Source organism: Eumetopias jubatus, unplaced genomic scaffold, assembly GCF_037043125.1.
Source record: "Eumetopias jubatus isolate StellerSeaLion01/CBP00866 unplaced genomic scaffold, mEumJub1_p1.0 scaffold_10, whole genome shotgun sequence".
Lineage (NCBI taxonomy): Eukaryota > Metazoa > Chordata > Mammalia > Carnivora > Otariidae > Eumetopias > Eumetopias jubatus.
The window spans coordinates 26,503,514-26,529,372 of record NW_028274816.1 but is presented as its reverse complement, the minus strand read 5'-3'; the positions used below and the strand labels follow the sequence as shown (position 1 = coordinate 26,529,372).

Genomic DNA, 25,859 nt, shown 5'->3' with positions numbered 1-25,859 from the left:
CAGTCTCACCACCGGCTTCCTGTTGAAAGCCACCCAGGGTGGCGCCTTCACATCCCCGGAGGCCTGTGACAAGCAGGAGACGGCATTCGAGCAAACTGTCTTCACAGGCACATTTTTCTGATAGTTTGTAAATAGGCATGTTCAAACTCGAAAATTTTTGTTTCAGAAAACAACAGCCACCCCGGTTTGACAGACGTTACCCATCTGCCATATGGGCAACACTGCCCACATCTGGCCCCGCCTGGGGCTCCTCTCTTAAGAGGCCCCAGCTCCTTTCCTTGACTGGCTTGCTCATCCCCCTAGTTGTGCCTGAGTGGCTTTTGGGAAGGGGCCGGGAAACGCCCCGTGTAGGACCAGTCCCCACCGCAGGAGAAGGTGGGTTTTCCGGACTCTGGTCCCCTAAGGGCAATGTCTGAGGCCACAAAGCATGGAGATGGTCCACACAGCAGCACCACAGCCCAGGATGTCTGGGGAGTGCTCTGCATCCTCGAACAGGCTAGAAGGTATGAACCCTGCCATTTGATGGAGAAGAAGAAAGAGGCCCAGAGAGGGGAAGTGAATGTGTCAAGAGCACACAGTGTCAGGGTAGGGAGGGTAGGGACTAGACCTGCACTCTGGGCCCCAGGCCTCAGTGTATTTGTGAGCTGGTGACATCATCAGAACCTTCTTACTTTTCATCCCAGAGAACAGGCTGTGAAGACGAGGGTCTCTTTCCCCACACTCGGCCCCACGAGGAGGAGCTAGCCAACTGCCCTAGGCTCGGAGCTGCTGCAGTTTCCCTTGTGGGCATCCTGCCACTGGGGTCAGCGTTTCCCGTCAAGAGGGAGAGGACTGACACCAGACGTAGGGATCTAGGTGGGGCCAGAGCGCCCCCTGCTGCCTAATTGCTAAGCAACCCAAACCTCGGGTCTGCCTCTCAGATTTCTTGGGGTCCCTGCCCAGGAAAGTTGAGGGTCGGGTTCAGTGCATACCCCTCCTGGGGAGTTTCTCCTTTAGCTCTAGACAACCCCGGAGGAACCGCCAGGATCCCTGCTAATGGGAAACTCATGCCCACCATCATTTCCTTTCTCTCCCTTGCTGCATCCCCGAATGTGTCCGGTCAGCATCACATATTGGTGGCTTCCGGCAGCCCGGCCACTGAGTCTGGTACGTTGAGAACCAGAAATGACGAGCCACTGTCCCAGGCCCCGTGGAGTGTCCAGAGTGAGATAACCAAGGAAACAGAGAAGCAAAGATTTGATGAGGTGACTGCAGTGGGATGGGAGACCAAGTACCAAGCAAACGGATTGGGCGGGGGGGGGGGGGGGGTTCTGGTGGCAGACACGTGAGCTCTCAAGAGGAAAACAGAGGGAGACAGAACATGGAAAGGCATTTCTGGGGGCAGGGACAGACACAGCCAACGCCCCTCCTCACTCATCCCTTGTCCCATCTGCTGCTTCTTCTTCCCTCCTTCTCTCCCTCCTAACTCACCATGGGCACAGTGGCTGTCCGCCTCAAGAATCTCCCCACCTCTCCAGGCTGGGCTCTCTGGCCAGGCCCACGTCTGGTAGGATCCCTGGGACTCTGCCAGCGCCCTCACCTCGGCCCTGCTCATGAACACTTGGGTTTCCTGAATCCTGCACAAGCCTGTCCACAATCTGGACACTTGAGCATTCAATACCTGGGAGATACTACACAGGGGATTCAGCAAAGTCTAAACCATCCTTTGGCCCTGAGAAAGAGAAATCATCCCAGGGAAGCAGGAAAAGTATAAAGGAGTCATGCTGAGGGAAGTTTCTCTACAAGTTCAGAGCAAGGATCAAGTTCACCTGGGCCCTTTTAAGGCCAGAGGAAGTGGGGAGGAAGGGATGTGGTCCCTATGGGCAATGGTGGCAGGATTTGCGTGGAGAGGCAGAGTTAAGAGCAAAGACTTGAAGCAGGATGGCTCAGGATGAGTCAGTGGGAGGTCCCAACGAGTATTTCCCAAGAGGCAGCTGGAAGGTTGGAAGCAGGAAAGGGACATAAAGATTCCCAGCAGCTATGACCAACCTGCACTCCAGCCAGGGAGGGTGGGGACAGCTTGAGGTCACCCGCATTTAGCAGAGCCCCGGCCCTTGAAGGTGTCCTGCAAACGACCATCTCCATAGGAGGCCAGCATTCAACTCAAGGGCCATTTAATACTCAAGGTCCAGATCAAAACAGAAAATTTAAGTCATACTCTTGTACCTTAAGCCTGTTCAGCATAGAGTGGGGATGATAAAAGTCGCTCATAAGGTTACAGTGAGGCCAGTCTGTGCTAATACACCTTCCCTACCTGGCACCTAGCGGCCGTTTGAAATCATGACGACTCCATTCTACTTCTTAAAACCCGCTCTTCCCAGGGCTTGGGAAGCCTCTGCAGCCCCTTGACTTGCTCCTTCAGTCTCCTCTTGCCCCCTAATTAAAACGGTAGCATTTGTGAGTACTGCACATACCTGAAATCACTTTACATATATGAGCCATTTAATCCTACCACCCTGCTTTCAAGATACGTTCTGTTCCTTCCCAATTTAAAGGTGAGCAAACTCAAGGACAGAGCTCCCACATGCACACAATAGGGGTCTGAATGCGGGAGGGGGGTGTTACTGGATCAAACACCCCTCTCCTAAGCCCGTGTGCACAGGGTTCCCCATCCAGGACCCTCGAGCCACACCCTCTCCCTCCATAACCCCTCCCCTGGCAGCTGTGGGGGCCAGTCTCACTTCGTTTTGAGCCTCCATCTTTTCCTTTGATCAACAGACCCACATTTCCAAAGGCCAGTGTATTCTATGCACACAGACGTCTGTCTTCCCCTGAAGCCCAACCAGCTCCAAACGCCTGACCCTTTCCTCCAGCCTCAGCCTCAGGCACCTCCCCAAGAGCATGGGGTTCACTCTCTCCAGAAGGCTAGTTCAGGTGGCCGTGCTGGTCTCCTGCCCCCGATGTGGGGTCCTGGGGAGCAGCAACCTGTCCTCAGGGGCCACTCACAGACCCAAGCACGGTAATGGAGGACTCGCCTATCTCAAACCAGTGAGCCCTCCCAGCTCCCCTATTTTGGCTCACAACACTACCTTTCATCCCCTCCTCCGAGTCCCGAAGCTGTGCCCTTGACCCACCCTTCTCCAGCAGCGTTCTCATTCCCCCAACTGTCCTCTATGCTTGGAACCACCACCCCCCCAACTGCCTCTCAGATTGTCCCCTTTCCCCACATTCCAACTGACCAACCGCCCTTCCACAGCCCCCAGCAGGTTCGGGTCAAATCCAAGCCCCCCCCCGAGTCTTGACCACACTCTGGCATCTGTTAGAGTTAGTTCCCAGGGTGTATCTCAGCCAGTGAACCACGAACTCCTTGAGGACAGGAACTGGCTCTTCTTCCATTTTTTATCCCCACAAAACTGATCGGCCTGGCACACAAAACCATTGATCTATTTTGAGTAAATGATTTTGGGGATTTAGTTAAAGCAGAAAGTGTTTGGTTCATAGAGAGCCTTTGATTTTTAAAAAAATGTTAATTACATTTTCTGACAGAGAAACATGAAATTGCCCGGTACACCCACAGCCCAGGTCTATGCTCCTCGTGCGGCCACCACGCCTGCGGTGTTGGTGTTTTATTGATCTATTTGTTTATTCTGTTTGAGTGTTGACGAGTCACTCAAACATTTCTTGAGCCAATGAATAAAACTGATGTTAAAGCTCACCTGGTCCAGGGTGATCTGCACCTGAATACTAGAGGCGCCCAGGGAGTTTGTTAAAAATACAACCCTTAGCCCCCTTTCTAAGAGTCACCGAATGACAATCTCTGGAAGGAGGCCAGAGGGCTTTCACTTTTATCCATTTGTTTTTAATTTTTAAAACTTTTAATTTTCAGACTTAATAATCAAGCTCCCACATACCCTTCACCCAGCTTCTCCAGATGTTAGCACTTCGGTAACGGTGAACGCCAGGATCAAAACCAGGAAATGAACGTGGAGATGTTAACTAATCCGCAGACTTCACTCAGATTTCGCCGATTGCTCATTAATGTCCTTTCCATGTTCCAGGAGCCAATCCAGGTCACCACCCGGCACTCAGCTGTTTGAGCTGACGGATCTCTGGCTGCAAATGTGCTTGCACACATTGTCATATGTTTGAGGACCGCTGTCTTTGGGCGTGTGTGCGAATCGTCTCTTCAAGTCTTTTCCCGTTTTTCTTCTGGAGAATCTCATCCTCTGTCCCTTAATTTTCAAGAGTTCTCTGCGTATTAGGGATCTTAAACTCTTCATCTTTGCGGCGAAGCCCTTAGTTTTGGGTGTTGCAAGTATTTTCTCCCAATTTTTTAATTGTTTTGACTTTATGGTGTTTTTTGCCATGTCCAATTTACCAATGGTTCGTTCAACTGCCTCTGGATTCAGAGTCACGGTTTGAAATCCTTTCCTTATACAGAGCTTAAGTGGAATTTACCCAGGCTTTTCCCCCCCTCCACTAGTACTTACATGGTTTCATTTTTTACATCTAAATTCATGATCCATTTGAGTGTATTCTTCTATACAATGTGAACTATGAATTTCTCTCTCTCAAAATGACTGCACAGTTTCCCAGCACCATTTATTAAAAAGTCTATCATTGCTTCTGAGATTCGAGATGCCACCTTTATCACACACTAAATGTCCATTTGTACTTAGGTTTATTTCTGCACTTTCTGTTCTATTTCACTGGTCTGTCTATTCGTGTGCCATGGCCATACCGCTTTAATTACAGATGCTTAATGGTTTGTTTTAATGTCTGGTGAACAAACACTAATGGACCCTCCACCTTTCCAATGTTTCAGTGTTTTCCCTGGATATTCTAGCAGGTTTATTTTTCATATGAACCTTACTATCAACAAACCACGCCCCTCAAAACAACTCCAAGAAGTAAGACGTCACCAGAAACTTCCTAAAAGACACCCTCAAAGGCCAGAGGAAAGTTTCTCTGGCCCAACCATCAACACAGGTGAAATCTGACTCCCAGCACCAACAAGAAGCCAACCTGTGGGGTCTTATTCTTCCTGCTGAAGGTGCTCCATGTGAGCCAGAAGCCCCAAAACCAGTTCCTAGGAGTCATCTGAGGTGTCAAGTGGATGGCAGGCCTCCTCGCTCACCGAGCTGGGGTCCCACCAACAAGAAATCCTTCTCCTCGAGAGAGTGGATGTCACAGGCCACCTGTCATCTCTATGATTTCCATGATCATCCCAAAACAAAGATGCCCACTCCACCAGGGAGCTCCAGCACAGCCCCACCCAGGACGACCGCCTGGGCCCCTCCCTCCCCCAGCCCAGGATCCCACATACAGTTAGTTCCCCGAGACCTACTGAGAAGACGCAATCTGCACTTTCCCCAAGTTAAGAACGTCCTTTTGCCCAAGAAGGTGTATGCAGACAGTCTGAAGTTTGGGGGTTTTCAAAAACTGACCACTACAAAGACCACTGCCTAAACACTTTCCTCCTACTGAATGACTTTCTTAGTTTAGCTCCTACCAGCTCTATAAGTTAGAAATTTATGAACATAATGCTGTAAATAAGTACTTTTTTTGGGTGAATACCAAGCATTCCCCAGTTATTCTGACGGGCAGCCGGGTTTGGAAACCAGGGGAACAGAACCAAGGGGACTGGGAGGGGACAGCTCTGGGGGCATCTCCTGCTCCCTAGTAGGCGCCCTGAGAGAGCTGGACCCTCCACACCAGGCAGTGAGTGGGGGAGCTCAGCAAAGCCAGAAAAGGTTCTCCGGCTCACAGTGCTCAAACGATCAGTGATGAGCAACAGTTACCACGGCTGCCTCTCTGTGCTAGGTGGATGCCACAGGCCAGCGAGGCCGACTCAGGTGTGATCAGCACTTGATGGGAAGAGAAGGGTTAAGACACCCCATCATGGCCGACCTGGAGATGAACAGAGGCACCTCACTCCAGCAGCCACCCACGGTTGTCTCCAAGACCTGGTCCTCTAAGGCATTATGAGAAGTAGAAGGCAGAGGACTTAGTCCCCCCTCCCCAGGGGGCATGGCCACAGCCCAGGGAATTTATGGGACGCTGGTATCGTAGAATAAGTTGGGAGGAACTGACCCTGTTCCCTCATAGAGGAGAAACAAACCCAGGAAGTGAAAAGACTTTCTGCAGATCTCGCAGCCAGTCAAAGTCAAAGCAGAGACCAGAGGACAGGTCTCATAGGCAAGGCTCCTTGGCCTCCACCGCAAAGCATTTGGGTGTTAGAGGCAATGCAAGGCTGCCCCCTGGAGGAAGGGCCGGAGAACTGCAGGCATCCCTTCACTTTGCATGCTGGCGGATTTCAAGACCCTGACCCTCCCTGGGTGGGGGTTGGGGGGCACGGAGTTCTACTTTCTTTGCTAGTGGCCTCCTGCCGAATCCCCAGGACCCTGTCAACGAAGTCCTATCAGGGGCCCAGTACACAAAAAGCAGCTTTTCCTCTCACCGCGTCCCTGAAATCACCGACCCCAGGAACACCTAGAGAGAATGGCTTTTCATTCACGGAAGAGGCACTGGGATGGATGCAGTGAGGACAGAACCTGAGAAGATAAACCTGTCCGTCTCCTCGGAGGTGACAACGTGTCGGGTGTCTCAAACACAATCTGTGCTGCCCAGAGAGCTGGAGTGGAACAGAGGGGAGGACCAAATACCCACCAAAGAATCAAGGGAGGGGCTCACGGCAGGCATCATATCTGAGCTAAGTATGAAGAGGGAATGATTTCAGTAATGAAGAAGCCAGTAAGAAAGTCCCAGGGAAAGAGAGAAGGCAGAGCCTCCCCTTACCATGCCCTGGTGCCTGCTTTTCCCCTCAGCTCCTCACTCCCTGCCCACCCAAGTCCTGGGAAGCCTCTGACACGGACGCGTCACAATAAGCCCCCACCCTCCGCTGCACCGGCCTCTCTGCTCAGGCCCTCCCCTCTCAGACCTATCAATAAGCAAAAACTAGTTCTTATGTACCTGCTGCAGGGGGTCCAGAAAATTCCAAACCAACTTCTGCCCCAAAGAAAGAGAAACCATCTCAGGGGAAGAGCAAAGTTTGCAAAAAAGTGACGGGGAGAGAGAAACATCTCTGCTAGCTTCAGGCCGCTGTGCAGGAGGAGCCCAGGAAGCAGATGAGGAGGAGCAGGCAGACGGGAGGAAGGCAGGAAGGCCCTAGATGGTTCGGCAGGACAGTTCATCTCGTCTGGCTGGGAGGCTGAGGGTCCGCCTTATCATTGCAGGGCCCTGATGGCTATTTCCCCTAAAGGACAGTGAGAAATGACTCAACATTGGGCACGGGGACACCTCGCCAAATGTATCTAGAGAGATTCCTAGAACAAACCGTGTCCTTCCCTCTGCAGCTTCTCAAGGTGGGAGAGGTAGAGGGAACTCTGGCTTCACAGCTCTGACAGTGCCTGAAAACCCCTCCAGCTGTCAGACTCTGCCTCCTATTCTTGGGGCAGAATTTGTGCCACCCCAGGACAAAAGGGAGGGGAAGCCACAAAGTCAAGGCTGGGTAGCGGCTGAAAGGAAACCAAACCCAAGCCGCTGACTCTCCATGCAGTGCTCCTTGCTCACTGCAGACTCAGCTCTGAGTCTGGGCAGGAGATGGCAGCAGAGTGGCTTGGGGTGGGGCCCAGAGCCCCCACCACCCATCCTTGTGAATATGCTGTACTTAGGGGTGGCCCAGATCCTGTCCCTGGATCACAGAACACCCCGTCAAGAGAGGAGGCAAGACTGACACATAGGGAACTGAGAACAATCTGGAAATCTAGGGAAGTAAGAGGGAATCAGCGTGAACTGCGCAGCATGAGAGATGACCTGGAACCTGTTTCCGACAGAGCACCAAAACCCTTAAAGGCGCAAGGAGAAGGAAGGGGCTTGTCCCACCAGATATGAAAATATATTGTTACTGTGGTGAAAGCAAGAATTCCACAAGAGCTTCAAGCTGAGAAGTCCAACGTAGTCTTACCTGTAATACTCGCCAGGTAAATGGGACAGGTAAACAATTCCTTGGGAGCCATCCCTCTGAGCATCTGCAACAGAAATTTCCCTGCAGGAATAAAGGAAGAGGGGAAAAAAAAAAAAAAAGGAATAAGGAAGGAATGCCTTCCTAGAGACGGTTGTATGTTCAGCCCATCCACCCATCTATCCACCCTACATTCTTATTACAATGAAATTTAAAACCCTGCTGGGGGGAGTGGCACCAGTCTTCTGCCCTTCGAGATGAAATGTCCCTATAGGTAATAAGGGAGCAAATTATTGGAAAGAAAATACAAAAATAGAGTCGCTAATAAACTGACAAGTCCAAGGTAACCATAGTTTCTTCCCTGTGCTTTCCTACTGAATTCACCTCCCAAGAGTCTTCTAGAATCTTCTCTCCCTTCCCCTTCCTCACTCCCACCCCTAATCCAGGACCAGGACCTCACGCCCCAAACAGCTCTCAGCCCCTCTCTCTCCGTCATCCCACTCCGTCCCCCACCCCTCTTGCTACCTGGGCCCTACCCACCCCCTTGCGCAGGGGCGCCCCCTGCCGCCCACCCACAGCCGGTGCCGCCCCCTCCAGCCTCTGTCCCCGCCCGTCAGCCCCGCGAGCCTGAGGTCCTCCCTCCCCCGCGCCATCAGGACTGACACCTGGGCTCGGAGGGCCCCTCTCACCTGCCCTGCGCCCGAGCCAGGCGCGCGCCTCCCGAGTCCCCGAGCGCGCGGGTGGGGTCACCCTCGGAGCCTGTGCACCTGCCCGGCGCGCCGCTGCTCGGGCCGGGTCCGCGGAGACCGTTCTTCTCCCAAGACCGACCCTCCTTCCCCGCGTGTCTGTACATTCAACGGCGTGGGGCCCGCTGCGGGGCGGGGACCCCCGGGTCGCTGCAGGGAGAGACAGACGCGCGGAAGCGGCTCGGGCGGTGGAAGGGGCCGTAGGCACTTCCCTTCAATGGTAAAGAAGAACGGAGTTCCAGTAGCCCTCTTGGCGCAGTGGGCAGCGCGTCAGTCTCATAATCTGAAGGTCCTGAGTTCGAGCCTCAGAGAGGGCACGGCTATTTTGCTGTGCTCCGATGCGGTGTGTGCAGAAAGACTTGCTGCGAGGGGGCTCAGAAGCCCTCCCGGTAGCGGGACGCCCGCGACGGAGGAACGCACGTCCCCAGCAGCAGGGAGCCTCATTCAGCAGGAACGCAGGCGGGAGGAGGGACCGCGGCCCCGCCGCCAAGAAGGAAAAGCCGTAAGTGAGAAAACGCGCCGTGTTGGCGCTGCTGCGCGGAAATGGACCGAGCGTCGCCGAGTGGTGCGCTTGCTTTTGCGGCATCTGCGAAAGTGCTTCTCCTGGATCGCTTCTCTTTGCCCCAACTTCTCTCTACTTGGAGCAAGACCGTGTCTCCACGTTCTTTTTCGGCTGTCTCCAGAGGCTGTACCCTCGCTCCATCCCAGACCCGGCTTTCAAGAGCCGGCCGAGGAGTGGGGGGCAACCTGGGCAGGCAGCGCGGGCCCCCCACGTGGCCCAGGACCGCAAGGTGGGGCGCTGCCCTGGCGAGGCCTCGCTCTACCCACAGCTCTAGCTGAACCCTGCAAGTTTTGATTATTCGGTTTACAATAGCTTCCAATTACTTTGTGATTCAGTTTCCCATTATTTAGAAGTATATTTCTTATTTTCCAAAATAGGGAAATTTCTAGTTTTATTATTCATTTCTATCTTAATTGGTTGCATCGTGGTCATAGTGATGTGGTTTGAAGTGGGGTTCCCGAACCAACGGTCAAAAAAGAATTCTTGAGAGGTTTTTGGTGCAAAAAGGTGGGTTTTTTTTATAGCCCCGGAGCAGGACTCTTGGGCAGAAAAGAGCTGCAGTGGGACTGTGAGGAGTAATTGATGATCTACTTTGGAGCTGGGGGAGTTAAAGGAAGTTTCCAAGAGCATTTTCGTATGTTAAAGAAGATTTACAGGATCCTGGAGGCCTAGAGATTGTCAAGCCAAGGTGGTTTTTCCCTCTAGCAAAGCACTGACAGTAAAACAGTTGGGAATTCCGGGAGGAACGTCTTACTCTGCCTGTCTCAAGTATTTGTCAATGGGCTGCAAGTTATAAAGAAATTTAATTTTATCTACATTTTTGCTTTTGTTCTTCACATCAATAAAATATTTTTTATTTTATATGTTATATATTTTTACTTCTTTTTAATTTTTAAAGTAAGCTCTACACCACAGAGGGGCTTGAACTCAACACCCAGAGATCAAGAATCACATGCTCTACCAACTGAGCCAGCCAGGCACCCTGGTCATAGAATATATTCTATAAGAATTAAATCCTCTGAAGTGTATAGCTCAGTGTATGGTCGTGTTTTGTAAATGCTTTTTGTGTATGTGGGGAAAAAATACGTATTCTGTACTGGTTGTCCGCATTGAACTACGTTTCCTACTAATGTTCATCTTCTGTATTCTTTTTTTAAAATGTTATCTTTTTTGTCTGTTTCAACTGTTGGTTATTGATAGATTTGTCTATTTTGTCAATTTGTATATATTTTGAGGCTACATTAATAAATGCATAAAGCATAGAATTTTTGTATCTTCCTGGGAAATGAACACTTATGAAGTGTTCACCTTTATTGCAAATACTGCTTTTAATTTTAGACTACACGTGGTCTAATAGTAACATAATGTCAGCTTGCTTTGATTTAGTGTGTAGAAGCATTTTTTCCTATGAGTTTCATACTTTCTGTATGCTTGTTTTAATGTCTCTTTTAGGGGCACCTGGGTGGCTCAGTTAAGCATCTCCCTTCAGATCGAGTCCCGCATCGGGCTCCTTGCTCAGCGAGGAGCCTGCTGATCCCCCTGCTTGTGCTCTCTGACAAAATCTTTAAATATATATATCTTTTAAACACATATATTTGAGGTATTTTTAAACTAGTCATATAACCTCTACAGATTAATAGGAATATTTACTCTATTTACATTTAATATAATTTACTGGTATGTTTGGATTTAAATCTACCATTTTAGTAAGGTTTCCCTTTTTGTTCTGCCTGTTTTTATTTAAGTTCTAGTTCATTAAGGGGCACCTGGGTGGCTCAGTCAGTTAAGCGTCTGCCTTTGGCTGAGGTCATGATCCCAGGGTCCGGGGATCGAGCCCCACTTCGGGCTCCCTGCTCCGCGGGAAGCCTGCTTCTCCCTCCCCCACTTCCCCTGCTTGTGTTCCCTCTCTCGCTGTGTCTCTCTCTGTCAAATAAATAAAATCTTTAAAAAAAGTTATGTTCCATTGTGCCAGCATTTTCCCTCTATCTGGAAACTGTACCCTTAATATTCTAGTAATTAATCTAGAAATTCCAGTGCTACTACTTGACTTATGAAGACTACTATTAACTGGGACTTACATCTTTTTTTTTTTTTAAGTAATCTTTACACCCAACGTGGAGCTTGAACTCACAACCCTAAGAGATTAAGAGTGATGTGCTCTGTAGACTGAGCCAGCCCAGCACCCGAGGACTTTTACCTTTTTTCCAGCAAAAAAATTTGGAATTCTTTTATCACTCCAGTTACTGCCTCCCCACTTAAATGCTTTTTTCTTCTTTCAGTTCTCTCAGACACACGCCTAAGAGCAGGACTGCCGGGCCCCATGCTGACTCTAGGTTGAACATTTTGAGCTACCAAACTGTTTTTCAAAGCAGCTGCACCATTTGGGGTTTCAATTTCTCCCCATCCTTACCAACACTTGCTGTTGTCTATTCCAGCCATCCTAGCAAGTGTGACGTGGTATTTCATTGTGGATTTGATTTGCATTTTCCTCAGTGATGGTGAGCATCCTTTCCTGTGCTTACTGGCCATCTGTGTATCTTCTTTGGAGATATGTCTATTCAAATCCTTTGCCCCTTGGACAATTGGTTTGCTTGTCTTTTTAGTGTTGAGTTATAAGGATTCTTTATATATTTTGGGTAGAAGTCCCTTACCAGAAATAGGATTTGCAAATATCCTCTCCCCTTCTGTGGATTGTCTGTACCCTTTCTTGAGGTTCTCCCCAAGGTGCTCATTTTTTATTCTGATACACTTTATTTTTGAAGAAATAAACACTGTAGATGGAGTTGAAGCTCCCTTTTTGTCACCTACGACCCAGGCTCCCTCCCTCCCCAGGGATTACCACTATTCTGAACTTGATCTTTGTAATTCCCTAGTTGTTGGTTTAATTGCGTAAAATACACGTAATAGAACTTATACCATCTTAACCCCCTTGAGGCGTATAGCTCAGTGGCATTGAGCACGTCCCCGCCACCATGTCCCCATGACCACCATCTCCAGAATCCTGATCACCTTGCCACAGTGAAACTGTCCCCATCAAACACTAACCTCCCATTTCTCTTTCCCTCAGCTCCCTGTAAACCACCCTTCTGCTGTCCGTCCCTCTGAGTGATCGAAGGACCTCGCAGGAGTAGAATCACAGTATTTGTCCTTTTGTGACTGGCTCCTTTCACTCCCCACGAGGTCTTCAGGGTTCATCCACGTTGCAGCAGGTGTCAGAATCTCCTTCCCTTTAAAGGCTGAAGCATACATTCCTGTGTGTGTGTGCATATTACAGACACATCACATTTGCTTGTCCGTTCATCTGTAAGTGGACACTTGTTCTCAGGATGCTTCCACCTCATAGCCCTGCAATGCCCCAGGGCCTCCACCTCCTCACCTGGAGCTGGTAGGAGACCGAGAACCTGGGGGGGACGTCCCCTACTCCTTTAGCCTTGGTCCAGGAACAAGGCTCATTCCTCACTCATGATCCATCGGCAGGAACTAGGTACCTGACCGTATCTCAGTGCACGGGATGGCACGCTTGGTCCCTGGCTTTGCACCTCCTCCCAGTGACAACCCTAAGCTACCAACTTTAGCTGCCTCAGCTCTGCCAACACCAAGCAAAGAGGAGGCAGAATGGGCAAGGACAAGGAAGCAGGCCTCTATGGCCTGATTTCAGGAGCTCGGCTTTTTCCACCTGGAGAGGGCCAGACTGAGTATTACATAATGCCAGAATGAAAATCAGGCCTTCCAAAGACTCAAGTAAAGCCAGATATTCTCAAGCAGCAGCTGAGAGAGAGAGAGAGAGAGAGAGAGAGAGAGAGAGAGAGAGAGAAACTGCACGTGAGAGAAAGTGCACGAGCCCTTCCTCGGGATATGGTTAGACCAGCTCATGGAGTCTTAACCTGGGTCAGGAGTGGAGTGTTGATGGTCTACACTTAACAAACAAAACCTAAGTCTGGTGTAAAATTCCTTCCCCAGCCTGGAAGTTGCTGAGTGGGATCTAAGCAATCCATCACGAGGAGTTTGTTCTTTGAAAAAACTGACCACATGATCAGGCCATTTTGGTTTTTGCTCTTCTATTTTGCTGATTATAAAGGCAAGTTTCCCCACCCAAACCCAGAAATCAGTGGTAAGAATACTAACAGAAGAAAAATCCCTACGCCGTATCATAAAAACCTGTGCACACAGGCGAGGCGTGTCCTGGGGGGGAGGGAATGGACAGAGGCCCGGCCACCGAGGGTGAGGCAGCGCTATCGAGGCCACGGAGGCGGCCCTCCCCTCAGCCTGCCAGCCTCCTCTGGGTCTTCACCAGCAGGAACACGGCACGGAAACCTCAGTACAAGAGCTGGTAAACCGTGGCACTGTTCTTGGAACCCGTGACCAGATACTGGTTGTCAGAAGACACATCACAACACAGGATGGCCGTAGGCTCCTCTACCTACGGGGAAGGAGGCTAGAAGAGTGACCACAGGCAGGGGCCAGGCGTGGGCCACAGCTGAATGCCTCACTTGGGGCTGTTTCAAGGGTAAGGACAGACCTAGGGCTCGGTCTGGAGACAACGGGGCAGGTCTCAGGGCTCACAGTGGAGCCTGTGAAGTCACAGAACCTTGAGTCCTCATTCCCCTGGATATAGTAAATGGACCCAGATACCACCCCAGAGGTATTTTCCGGCACTGTCCTCGGGACCTGGCTCACTGGGATCTGGGTGTGAGCTCTGAGAGCCTGGGTCTGCACATCCCTCCTCCCAATACCTGAAACAACGTTTGTAGAGAAGGTGCGGCTATGCAGTGGATCGCCTCGTCCAGTGCGGTCACAAAATAGCTCCCTGGTGAAGGAAAGGCAGGTGGAGAGGCCAGAGACAAGCTTGCATTCCAGTCCCAGCTCCAGCCCCAAGGTGACTAGGAAAAGAGCAGCTCTTCCTCTGGCTCAGTGTGCCCATCTATAAAAATCAGAGACAAGAGCCCAACCATTCCCTCCTCTGGCCCTATCCTCCTGCCACACTCGGGATGGTGCTCAGTGTCACTGCACAAAAGGACAATCAGATGGGGCTTCGTGCCTCTTCTGCCTGCCCGTGTCTCCAAGCTGCTCTTCTGCGTAGGAAGGCACCGTTAGAGAGAGCCAGAGAGGAGAGGGACGGGGACAGAAGACAGGCAGGGCGCCAGGCCACAGAGGGAGAGGCGGCGGTGGGCAAGGCGGACGTGGGTGCACAGATGAGAGCGGCAGGGACACAGACACCTGCGTCTCCACTTGGCCAGGCTTGGGGCTTAAGAGGGAGGAACAGAGCCTGGAACGAGGCTGGGCCCCGACTCTGTAGAAGAGCAGACATCCTGGGGTGGGACAGGACCCCTAGGGGGGTCGCCTGGCTTCCACTCACCACAGGAGGCAGACTGGAGGTTGTGGTGGTTGACATATTTACGAAGGACTGCCTTAACCTTCTCTCTCCGGTGCGTGTGGAGAATGATGATATCGCTTGTCCTCAGGCCTACTAGCACCCACTCCTCACTGGGGTCATGGGTAATGCTGAGGATCTGTTGGGAAGGACCGGAGTCAGCACTCCAAGCTGCCCACCCCGTCATTCACGCCCCCTCGGGAGACTCAGCCTCCGGCCCCTCCGCCCCGGGGACCACCCTCAGCCCCCTGGTGGCTGCCCAGACACCTCTTGCCGTAATTCGTGCTGCTGCAACCTCTGGTAGCACCTCAGGTCCCAGGAATATAGTCTGGTGTCTTCTCCTCCTGTCCAGAACTTACTGCCTGCGATGTCCACACAGCAGGACCCATATTCGGGGACCTCATGCTTCCTGGCGGGTGAAGAACTCAGAGGTTCACGCGCTGGCTAACCACCAGGACATTTCGGGCCCAGGAAGCCCCCAGGAGTGCCCCACATCTATTCTCCACACGGAGTCACCTAGTCCTACTGCACAGGGGGGCAAGGGAGGTCCAGAAAGGCACACAAGCCTTCCCAAAGGCCTCACTGTCCAGCCCTCCCCTGGGCTGTACCTGATCAAGATTTGGTTCTGCAAATCCCAAATCTCAACAAATCCTTTGAAACAAGCCAAGCAGATCTGGGCATTGGAGGAGAGCGCCAGGGAATAGCATATGGGGCCCGTGGAGGCCAGCTGTGCCCTGACACGGGGTGTGGGTGCCAGATCCCACAGCGTCAGGTTCCGGGACAGACCCCCAGTGATGAGGCGCCGCCCGTCAGGGAACAGCTTGCAGGCAAGGACGCAGTTCTGATGGTCCTGCAGGAACAGTCCCCACCCTCACATCACCGGCTCGAGGCCCGGGCTCCAAGTCCCATGACAGAGGTCACGTCGGGGTTCCCCCAGCCCTCCCCGAACACCCACCACACCTGCAAGTCCAGCTGGGCCTGTGGGGCCTTGTTGCAGGCATGTAGAGCGCTCTCGTCCCAGACCTTAATGTAGCCGTGGCCACACGTGTACACGTGGTGAGTCGAGCCGCTGATGGCAACGGCGTAGACTTTATTTCCATGGCGGAGCCTGCCAACCTTCCAGCACCTCCAGGGGACCCTCTGCCTGACCACGGCTTCATCCGGAATGGGAGGCTGGGGAGAGGAGAAAGCGGGTGCCCATCGTCCACGGGTGACCGCCTGCCCGGTCCTCTAACTGAATTCCTAACTGTTCACCCAACGTCCTGAGACAATGCTGCTCACCAGCAGTAAGAGCAGGGCCCGGCTCAGAGCGCCACCCCCACCCTGGACACAGCTCTAGAAGAGGTGACACCATGAGCCGAAGGCCCTGCACGATGGCAGGGAGAGCCGGGAGCCGAGTTCCAAGGAAGCAGGGAGCTGCAGGACAGCCACCCCCTATGGGAGAGAGAAGAACACACTGCAGGCTCTCCCCTTTCCTTACCTTGGGGGGTAGTGGGGAAGGCAAAGATCCCAAGTGCAGAAAAAATACGACACTTACCATTGCCCTGAGAAACGACCAGACTTCTTCACTGGGCGGAGGTGAAGGGCAAGGCCGGCCAGCAGGGAAAGATCAATGCCCCCCTGCCCACAGCTCACAGAGAGGGCAGCCAACAGCAACAGAACCACAGGATTCAAGGGGAAGGCTGCTTTCCCAGACACCAGGCCTCGCGCCTTGTCCCCCATCCGAGGCCCAGCCTTGGGCTGCCACCTTCCCTGCCCACGCGTCCCAACTGGGACTTACCAAACTCGGGTCCTGGCAGGAAGCTATGACACATGGACAGGAGCGGGGGCGGGGGTGGGGGAGATTCAGTGTGATCTGGAGAGCTCTGGAGAGCTAGGATCCCCTCTCCCAGGGAGAGCTCCCCCCTCCCACCACTAGTCTGGTTCAAGGGAGACCTACCCGGATCCCAGCTCTGCTGTGGCTTGTGGCTCCTCCTGGGGGAACCTACTGGCCTGGAGCTCAGATCTGCCTACACTCTGGAGGACCCACTGCTGCAGGGTCCTAGTGCTCACCTCCTGATAAACCAGGCCATGCTGTGTCAGGGAACCGGGGGGGCTGCTGGGGCATCCCATACACCCCCTCCGGTTGGGACTGTGCTTGATGCTCATGCTGGGAGGAAATGCCAGAGCTTTCTGGCACGTTCCTCCCCTCCTCTGGTTCATCATAAATACTGAGTATACTAAACGAAGCCTCTTCCTTCTCTCTACTCATGTTCTCACATCAGTGACGTCCCTGAGCCACCGGTTCTAGGGCTGGAGAAAGGAGCCCATCAAACTGCGCCTGGTCGACCAATTCGTCCTGAGTCCCTGCAGCAGGAAAGCAGATGCAGATACACAGATGTGCACTGTTTAGGGTCTATTTGCACGGGTCTGAGAACACCGCTGTCGGCGAGAGGGTTCAAAAGATTGGCTGCTGACCAATGTTTATCCTAAATGTTGGCAGTGAGGGTGTTAAGGGTGAAAGTGTCACACAGACGTTTTGAGATGTTAGTAGCAGGTGTTATGTTTTTCTTTCCAGACATACAGAGGGCATTTCCAGTCCTACAAAATCAGTCACCCACTAGTCCGGCAGTATACCTCTCCACTGAGGACTCATCCCCAGTGTGAACAAGGGGCAACGGGAAACCCCACACGCATCACAGCCTCTTTCCCTGCCTTGAGGGGGCAGCGTGGAAGAACCCAGAGGAGTCATGCGAACACGAGGTTCCGTTTGGATGGAGCAAGGTCCCGCCATGACAGAGACGTTGACTGGTGGGAATATTCGTCTCTCCTACAGGGCAGTTCTGAGAACCGGATGGAATCACGTGTGTAGAAGACGCAGAATCAGGTAAGGCTAGCAGTCAGCCCCTCCATCTGTGGACTGTGCCAGGGACCAGAGCTTTGAGGATGTAAGGCAGATCACGTGCCTTCTTCCTCCAGGCCTCCCAACAGGTAGCCCCAGAACGGGCCTGGGGAGACCCAGCGTTCCCCAACAGAGCACAGAAGCTAAGGGTCAAAATGAGCGTGGGAATGGGGTGGGGGTCTTCCCCATGGAACCCATGACTTGATGACCAAGCTCCAATCCTTGGCTCTGAGACCCCCACCCTCCCCACACGCCCCAGCTGTCACCCCAGAAACGATGCGGGGGCAGCTGGATCGCCAGACTCTACTATTCTGGACACCTTGAGTTCTCGCTCGGTGTCTGGCCTTGAATCCAACACTTGACTTAGCTGATCCCACTGCACCCTCCCGACTGCGAGCCCCATTTTACAGATTTTAAAAACCAAAGCTCAGGTGAGCAAATAACTAGAAAGCACAGGGAAAAGGTTCAAATCCCGCCCCCCTTCCCAGGTCCAGCTCTGAACAGTCTCCTTTCCTACCTCCCCATGAGGAGAAAGACAAACACCCACTGTAGGTACAAAGGCAGGTGCCCTCCGACCTAACGCTTAAGTCCAGGCAACATGATGTTCCAGCCCAAGCGCCGTCTGTGACAGTAGATGATTGGACGAATCCCGTGGCCGCAGGAAGGGACTGGGGAAACGTTACAGGAGGTGCAGGTGGAATACGACACAGCTGTTAAAAATAACAAGGACACGGGGCGCCTGGGTGGCTCAGTCGTTAAGTGTCTGCCTTCGGCTTGGGTCATGATCCCAGGGTCCTGGGATCGAGCCCCGCATCGGGCTCCCTGCTCCTTGGGAAGCCTGCTTCTCCCTCCCCCACTCCCCCTGCTTGTGTTCCCTCTCTCGCTGTCTCTACCAAAATAAATAAATAAAATATTAAAAAAAATAATAATAACAAGGACACATCTTCGAGGACCAGGAAAATTCCAAGGAGTGTGATGAGGAGAGGGGTGGATCCAAGGTCCAGAACCAAGTGCATAATATGCTGCTTTGGTGTAAAAGGAGGGTGGCATTGAGAACCTATCTTTGCATATGTTTGTATGCACATAAAGTAGGAGGATGAGTTGCCTTTGGGAATGCAAATGGACATACCAGCAAGACTAAGGGAGAAAGATCTGCCTCTGCCTAACTTGGGATAGTTTCTGCACAGGTGTGGCTCTTTGAACCCCAATTTAAAATTGCTAGACCCTGAGTCTTTTTCTTAACCAAATCCTTTTTCATCTTCCCCAAAATAATCTGGGGTCCTCGTGATGCTTAGTTGCTTGTTTAAATAATTTAACAAATTCACCCCGACACGCTTCAGGCTCCTTTAAGTGGGCCCTGTGGAGGGGGGACCCAGAGCGCGCGACACACACACACACACACACACACACACACACACACACGCACACACACGCCGACTGCCCTCGGGTAAGGCTCAAAGGTCGTGAGGTCAGTGATCCAGGATCTCACAGATGAAGACGATTTCACCCTAAGAGTAAGACAAGGCTTTCTAGAAAGAGCACAAGGAAGAGTCAATATCACTGAACCCCCTCTGCTCTCTCCCGAGAGCTGGAAATGCAGAGACCCCTCCCCTTAGGCAACTACTCCTGTGCAAGCTGGACAAGTACAAAATGCTAGCGCTGGAGGGAGGGGGGCCATCCTGCCAGCAAGGCGGACCCTCACCAATCCCCCCATGGCAGGAAACTCACCCATGAAGACAGAAGGTCAAAACCCGGAGAAGGAAAGGCAGCAGAACTGAAATCTAACCGGCACCGGGTCGGGACGGACGGGACCGACCCTCCTTCCCTCCCTCCCACACCCAGGCACTGCCCCCTCCCCCGCAGGGCTGCTATTTTTAAACCTTAGCCTAACTGATAATCAAGCCCTGGGTCAGAACCTGGGTCAGAACCTGGGTCAGGAGTCTTTTACCAGGCGTGGCCACCACCTGCCTTTTCCAATTAGCAACCCCCCGTGCCCTTCGGAGAGGGATGGGATGGGGGTCTGCCAAGGAAAGTCACAGGCAGGAGGCAAGATGGAGTGAGAAAGTTTTAAGGGGTAAGTCTTTGGATGGGGTTATGGCCGCCCCACAAGAGCCAACGTTTGTGCAGAGATGCAAGCTGGCTGAGCTGTCCCCAAGAGTGGGTGCAGATTCTCATCTCTGGGTGCATCCCCTTAGGGTGAAGGCTGGCTTGGGCTGAGGCCACTATGGGCTATGATGGCAGGGGAGGGGACCCCGCCTCCGCCTGGCTCTGTGACCGTATGTCATTTACCAGTGTCTCTGAAAGGGAAGACCACGGAGACCTTTCTTCTCGGGGGCTGTCTTCATCCGGCTGCGGCGGCGGTTCTCAAATCTGAGCACTCATCAGAATCCCCTGGAGTGCAGGGCCCACTGCAGACACCCTGATTCTGTAGGCGTGGGGTGGGGACCCAGACTGTGTTTCTAACAAGCTCCGGGTGCCACATCTGAGAACCTCGGCCAGCCCCTCTGTCTGGTGGTCCCCTTCTGCAGGAGTGAACGGGAGGTGAAGCGGGATCCTCTCCTGCTCCTCTCCCCCCCACCACGCACCTCCTGCCTCTGGCCCACCCCTCCCACTGAACACTCCCTTTTACTTAGGTTCCGATCGTCCTTCTTTTGAAGCAGAAGTCCTGAAATGGCCGCTGCATATGGAGAAATCTTTCACTGCCCCTGACCTCTAATCTCCAAAGCTCTCTGTCTCTCCCCGTCTCTCTTTCCCCATCATTTATGCACCCCTCGTCCCCAAAACTCTTATGGTTGCCTGTGTCCTTCCAGATAATGCCTGGCATATAATTCCTTGGCCCAGTATTAAAGATCCATCCCCTGCCCGGCCCAGCCTGTTCTCGCTTTTCCCCTGATAGTACCTTAACCCAACCCCCAAAGACCTTGACTGTACCTTTCCACCCTCATGCTTCTCTCATGCTGTTCCCTCATCCAGGAATGCTGATCCGTGTCCATTCACTTATCACATTTATACCCCCGCCCCCGTACTCCGAACATGTTGCCAAGTCCTTGGGGAGCTCCAGTTTGCGAGAGAGGGACAGAGGGGTATTGACAGAATTCCCCAGCTGACCCATGATCCATTTTTGGTGCATTAATCCCTTTTCTGATTCTCACAGGAAACCTAACAGTGAGGCAGGGATTTTATCCCCAGTTTGGAAATACAAGAATGAATTCGGAGCATCAGAACCTCATGGAGACTTACCCAGGATCTCACTGAACAGTTGAGAAGAGCTAGGGTCCAAAGCCAGGCCTATGTGATTTTTAAAAATCGTTTGTCAGGGAGCTGTATTGAGTCATAGGGGTTCTTTCTCTGTTCTGCCTCTGAATCCTTTGGCAGAACATGTGCACCACCTGTGGCCTTTTAGTTCTCCTAATGGTGTCTGTAGACGAACAGAAGTTCTTCATTTCAATTCAGTCCAGCTTATCTAGTCTTCTAAGTTTAGCCTTGTTTTTTTTTTTTAGTCTTATTTAGGAAATATTTCCTGCCCTCAATATCATGATGATATGCTCCTTTGATTTATTCTAGGAGGTTCTCTATTTTACCCTCCACTTCTAAATCTTTTAAGTTTAGGAACTTGGCAATATCTAGAAAGGGTTGCAAGCAACACAGAGGGTCCAGGACACAAGCCTGGGCCTCGCAAGGGGCGGTGAGCCACACCAGCAGTGAGGAGCCCGGCCCTTCCATCAAACTGTGCTGGTTTGAATCCCCGGACTGCCACTTCCAGGCAGCTTTGACAAGTTGCCAGTCGGTGCCTCAGTTTTCTCCTCTAAAATAGAGGAGAGGACAAGATGACATCCGTCCTAAAGCTGGGGTCAGACCGAGAGGTTAACCGTGACGAGGCCAGGTTTCAAGTAAATGCCCAGTAAGGGTGAGCAATTCTTAGGGGTCTGAGGAAAAGGAAAGAAAAAGAGGTTGGAGAGGCTGGTAGGAGGACCCTGTGCAGGGAGTTGCCAGAAGGGGCATAGGGCCTGGATCATAACAGGCTGCATTGCAGGGCACTGGACATGCATTTCCGGGTTATCACTGTCTATTCTCAGCTGCCCCAGGAGAGCAGTTACGTTTAAGGAAAACGAGGTTCAGAGAGCTTAAGTAACTTGCTCAAGATCACACAGCATAGAAGGGCTGGAGTTGGGGTTTGAGGCCAGGTTCACACAACCCCACACGGCGCTCTTGCAGGCTGCAGGGAGATGGAGGATGCCAGGAACAGGGAGCCAGTTGACTTCAGCCGCCTGGAGAGGGTGGTTCTGTGCATTCTTCGGCCAGGCCCTGGAATGCTAAGATTTGAGTTGTCAGACGTTGAGAAGAACACAAGTGGGGGTACAGAGTACTCAACTGAGACATATGAACAGAAGAAATGGGGCAGCCTCTGAGGGGTGCAGTATCAAGAACAGTGGTTCTCAAGCTCAGGGGCAAGTTAAAGTAACCTGGGTGCACACCAGTGCTCAGGCATCTCTGCCCTCCCCATTCCTATTAGCAGGGCTGCAGCCTGAGCATCAAGATGTTTCAGAGCTCCCCCTGGGATTCCAATGTGAGCTAAGGTTGGAAACCACTCAAGTGGAGGGTTTTGCAGAGAAAGGAAACAGGGCCATAGTGTTCTGAGAGGATAGAGGGAAGCAGGTGGGAGATAATCAAGAGGCTGGGGAGCGAGGGACAAAAGTGACAAAGGAAAACCCCTGTGGTCTTGGGAATGGTTGAGGTCAAGGGCACAGAAGGAGTTTAGCTTAAGATGGAAAGGGGAAATGACCATAAAAGGAATTTAGGGGCAAAGACAGTTTCACTCTATTGTCCCCTCAGCCTTGTCTGCGGATGGAGGCACTCATCTTGAGCCCAGGCTGTACCACGGTGGCCAACAGGTGGGACCAAAAATGTGTGAACCAGGGCACTGGAGCTTCCAGGCAGAGGAAACAAACTGGGTCCAGGACCGCAATCAAATGCACCTGTGCCCCCACCCACTCACCCATCACCTTTCCCTCCAAGTGGCCAGTGAGCACAGTTTGATTGTACCCCTGCTGCCCTGGGCTCTGAGGACACAGGGCCGAGCCTACACACCTGGCCTTGACCCTTGTGGATTTCAGTCTTTGGGGTGAAACCAACAGTTGAACTGTGAACTACAGATCAGAGTGGAAAGCGACATGGTGGAGTTAGGGAGGGTGTGAGAGGTGAGCACAGAGAAAGGAGGACACACCAGATGCGAAAGGTCATGAGGGGTCAGTGAGGTCAGCGACATGAAGGATGAGAGGCATTTTGGGGGGAAGTGGAGTGGAGGAGAGCGTAGGAGAATATTCTATATTCTCTCTGTAGAGAGAATAGCAGATGCAAAGGTTTGGAGAAGTATATTTTAACAGCTGGGAGAATTTCTAGGGGCTGGAGCACAGAGTGTGTTGTGGGGGCAGGGAGGGTAGGGATGTGTGTTCTAGTCTAGGGAGAGTGGGTGGGGAGCCCCGAGGGGTTCTGAGCTGGGGAAGACAGGATCAGACTTGGGTTTTGAAAGGACTTGGCCTACTCTTGAGTGGATAGAAGGGGGCAAGACCAGAGTCTGGACACCAGTTAAAAGATGCCCAACATTAGTAGTCATCAGGGAAATATAAGTCAAATCCATAATGAGATACCACTTCACACCCACTAGGGTGCATATAACAACAAAAATTACAGCAAATGATAAATGTTGGTGAGGATGTGGAGAAACTGGAATGCCTAGGCCCTGTTGGTGGGAATGTGAAATGGTGCAGCCCCTGTGGAAAACAGTTTGGCAGTTCCTCAAAAAGTAAAACACAGAATTACCACATAACCTAGCAATTCCACTCCTAGGTATATACCTGAGAGAATTGAAAACACAGGCTCAGATTTTTGTACACCAATGTTCATAGCAGCATGATTCACAACAGCCAAAAGGTGCAAACAACCCAAGTGTCCATCAACAGATGGTTGGATAAGTGAAATGTGGTATATCCACACAATGACTTATTAGTCACCAATAAAAAGGAAGGAAGTACCGATTCATGCTACAACATGGATGAACCTTGAAAACAGTACACTAGGGGCGCCTGGGTGGCTCAGTCGTTAGGCATCTGCCTTCGACTCAGGTCATGGTCCCAGGGTCCTGGGATGGAGCCCCGCATCGGGCTCCCTGCTCAGCGGGAAGCCTGCTTCTCCCTCTCCCACTCCCCCTGCTTGTGTTCCCTCTCTCACTGTGTCTCTCTCTGTCAAATAAATAAATACAATCTTTAAAAAAAAAAAGAAAACATTACACTAAGTGAAAGAAGCCAGACACAAAGGCCACATATTATCGGATTCCATTTACATGAGATATCCAGAAATAGGCGAGCCCATATAGACAGGGAGCAGGCTAGTGCTTGCCAGGGGCTGGGGGTGGGGGAGAGATTTCTTAATAGGAGGTTCCTTTTGGGGTGATGAAAAAGACCTGAAACTAGATAGTGGTGATGGGTACACAACAGTATGAACATACCCAATGCTACTGAATTAGACACATTGAGATAGCTAAAATGGCAAATTTTATGTTATGAGTATTTTACCACAATAAAGAAAAAAAACCAGCTATGTCATGAGTTATTAGCCTCGCAAGTTCCCACAGCATTTTCCCCTCCTCCTTCATCCAGCACACACCAGTTTAGCTGGTGGTTTTCTTAACCTTTGCTCCCCGAGGAGAAGAGCCAGCCAGTTGCAGGTGCCCCTGCCCCCAGACACCCTGGCCAGCTATAGTCAAATGGAAGCTTGGGGCGGAGGGTGGGGAGTGCGCAGCAGCACCCGGTGGGCAAACACTGAGGCCAGAGAGCTTGAATCATCCTAGCTGGACCTCAAACTTCAGCCTCCAGATCTTTATTTGGGGGGTGGAGCGCCCTCTGGTGGGCAACTGGAGAGCAAACAAATTCTAAGACGTTTGCGCTCATAGGCCAGGGCGCTCATTCCCGGGCTCCCCAACCCCGGGGAATTCACCTGGACATCCGTTGTTGATGAAGATCTATAAACCATATAAACACAGGCACCAAACACTTCTTCCCTTACTGACACACTAACAGTATCTGCTCAACTGAAATTATTCAACTAGCAAGGTCCTGCCTAGCCCAACGAGCTGCCCCGACTCCCACCCCCCAGTGACTTCGTGGTCCCCAGGGTAGGCCGTAAAGCCGCAGCTTCAGGAAGAGCGCTCAGAGAGCTGGTGGAGGACACCGCACCGGCCACCCAGTGCGGGCTAAGGAGACCCGGGAGGCCAGCGAGGAGCATGTGATGTTTGGCTGAGCTCAGGGTGAAGGCAGGGAGAACCCTCTGGGCAGAAGGGACACGGCAAAGCATGGCTAGGCCCCTGCTCCCTGTTGCCCTGGTCCCTGCACTGACTCTCTCCTCCCCCACTGTCATGGGGAGGCCAACTCACGGTTCTTTACCACGTGACTTTCCCAGGAGAGCCCGGCTATGGAGCCCATCTCCCTCATCTCTTGTTCTTCCTACCCACCTCACACCCGTGGGTGGCCCTGCGTGGAACGTTTGGATTCTGTGGAATGCATTCCGATTTCCGTCCTGGATCAAGGCATCCTCAAGCAAAACCGCTGCCCTTGACTCTCGGGCCCAATGGCAACTGCCCCCCACCCCCTCACAGTCTTCCACAGCGGCTCTATTTAGCAGTTTACAATACACGCCTCTAAGATTTCCGGGGGGGGGGGGGTTGAGGGGGAAAGTTTGCAATGCGCTGGCCTAAGCGTTCTAAGGGTCCTTCGGACCCCGCCCTGCGTCTTCGGTCATGTGCACCCCCCTCACCCCCGGCGGATTCCCCAGGAGAGTGTTCCACCAAGGGCTCAGACCCGGCTGCCCTAGGACTCTGCTCCAGGGATACCCCCCCCCCCCCCCCCGGGATCAGGGCAGGGAGGATCCGTCCCGCGGCCTCCCGGTGGCGGTTCCGGGCTTCCCGCCCCGGGGGGCGGGCGGCCCCGGGCGTCTCGCGCCCTGCAGGGAGCGAACCGGCCACCTGGGGCAGCAGGGGGCCGCGGTGGGCGGCCACTGGCTGCTAATGGCTTCTCGCGCCCAACTGCAGGTCGCAGGGCCCTGGACGCGCGCAGGCCCGACACCCCTGCCCCTCCTCGCACCGAGGCCAAAATAGTGCCAGGGCGGGAAGGCGCGCGCCCAGGGCGGCGGGGGAATGAGGCGGCCGCAGAAGGCCGTCACCTGGCTCCGTACGCCGCGCGCGATGGCCCAGGGCGATTGGGATCCAGAGCCTCGGGTCCCCACCCTGGGAGCACGTGGGCCAAGGGCTCGCAGGCTAAAGGCGGGTGGCCGACACGCGGAACGGGTGGCCCAACTGCCCCTTA

At 52.6% G+C, this 25,859-nt stretch overlaps 1 protein-coding gene and 1 non-coding gene across 2 annotated transcripts; one reads left to right on the top strand and one right to left on the bottom strand.

Annotated features, from left to right (window-relative positions):
* Positions 1–8,932: 8,932 nt before the first annotated feature.
* On the top strand, positions 8,933–9,005 carry TRNAM-CAU (transfer RNA methionine (anticodon CAU)). The gene has a single exon. It is a non-coding gene; the product is annotated as a tRNA-Met (tRNA).
* Positions 9,006–13,565: 4,560 nt separating this feature from the next.
* TLE7 (TLE family member 7) lies at positions 13,566–16,872 on the bottom strand. The gene is given in 9 exon segments (XM_088026913.1): positions 13,566–13,670; positions 13,984–14,057; positions 14,607–14,760; positions 14,889–15,030; positions 15,230–15,471; positions 15,582–15,794; positions 16,159–16,219; positions 16,561–16,715; positions 16,717–16,872. Coding segments are annotated over 9 exon segments (1,302 nt in total).
* Between the last annotated feature and the right edge of the window lie 8,987 nt (positions 16,873–25,859).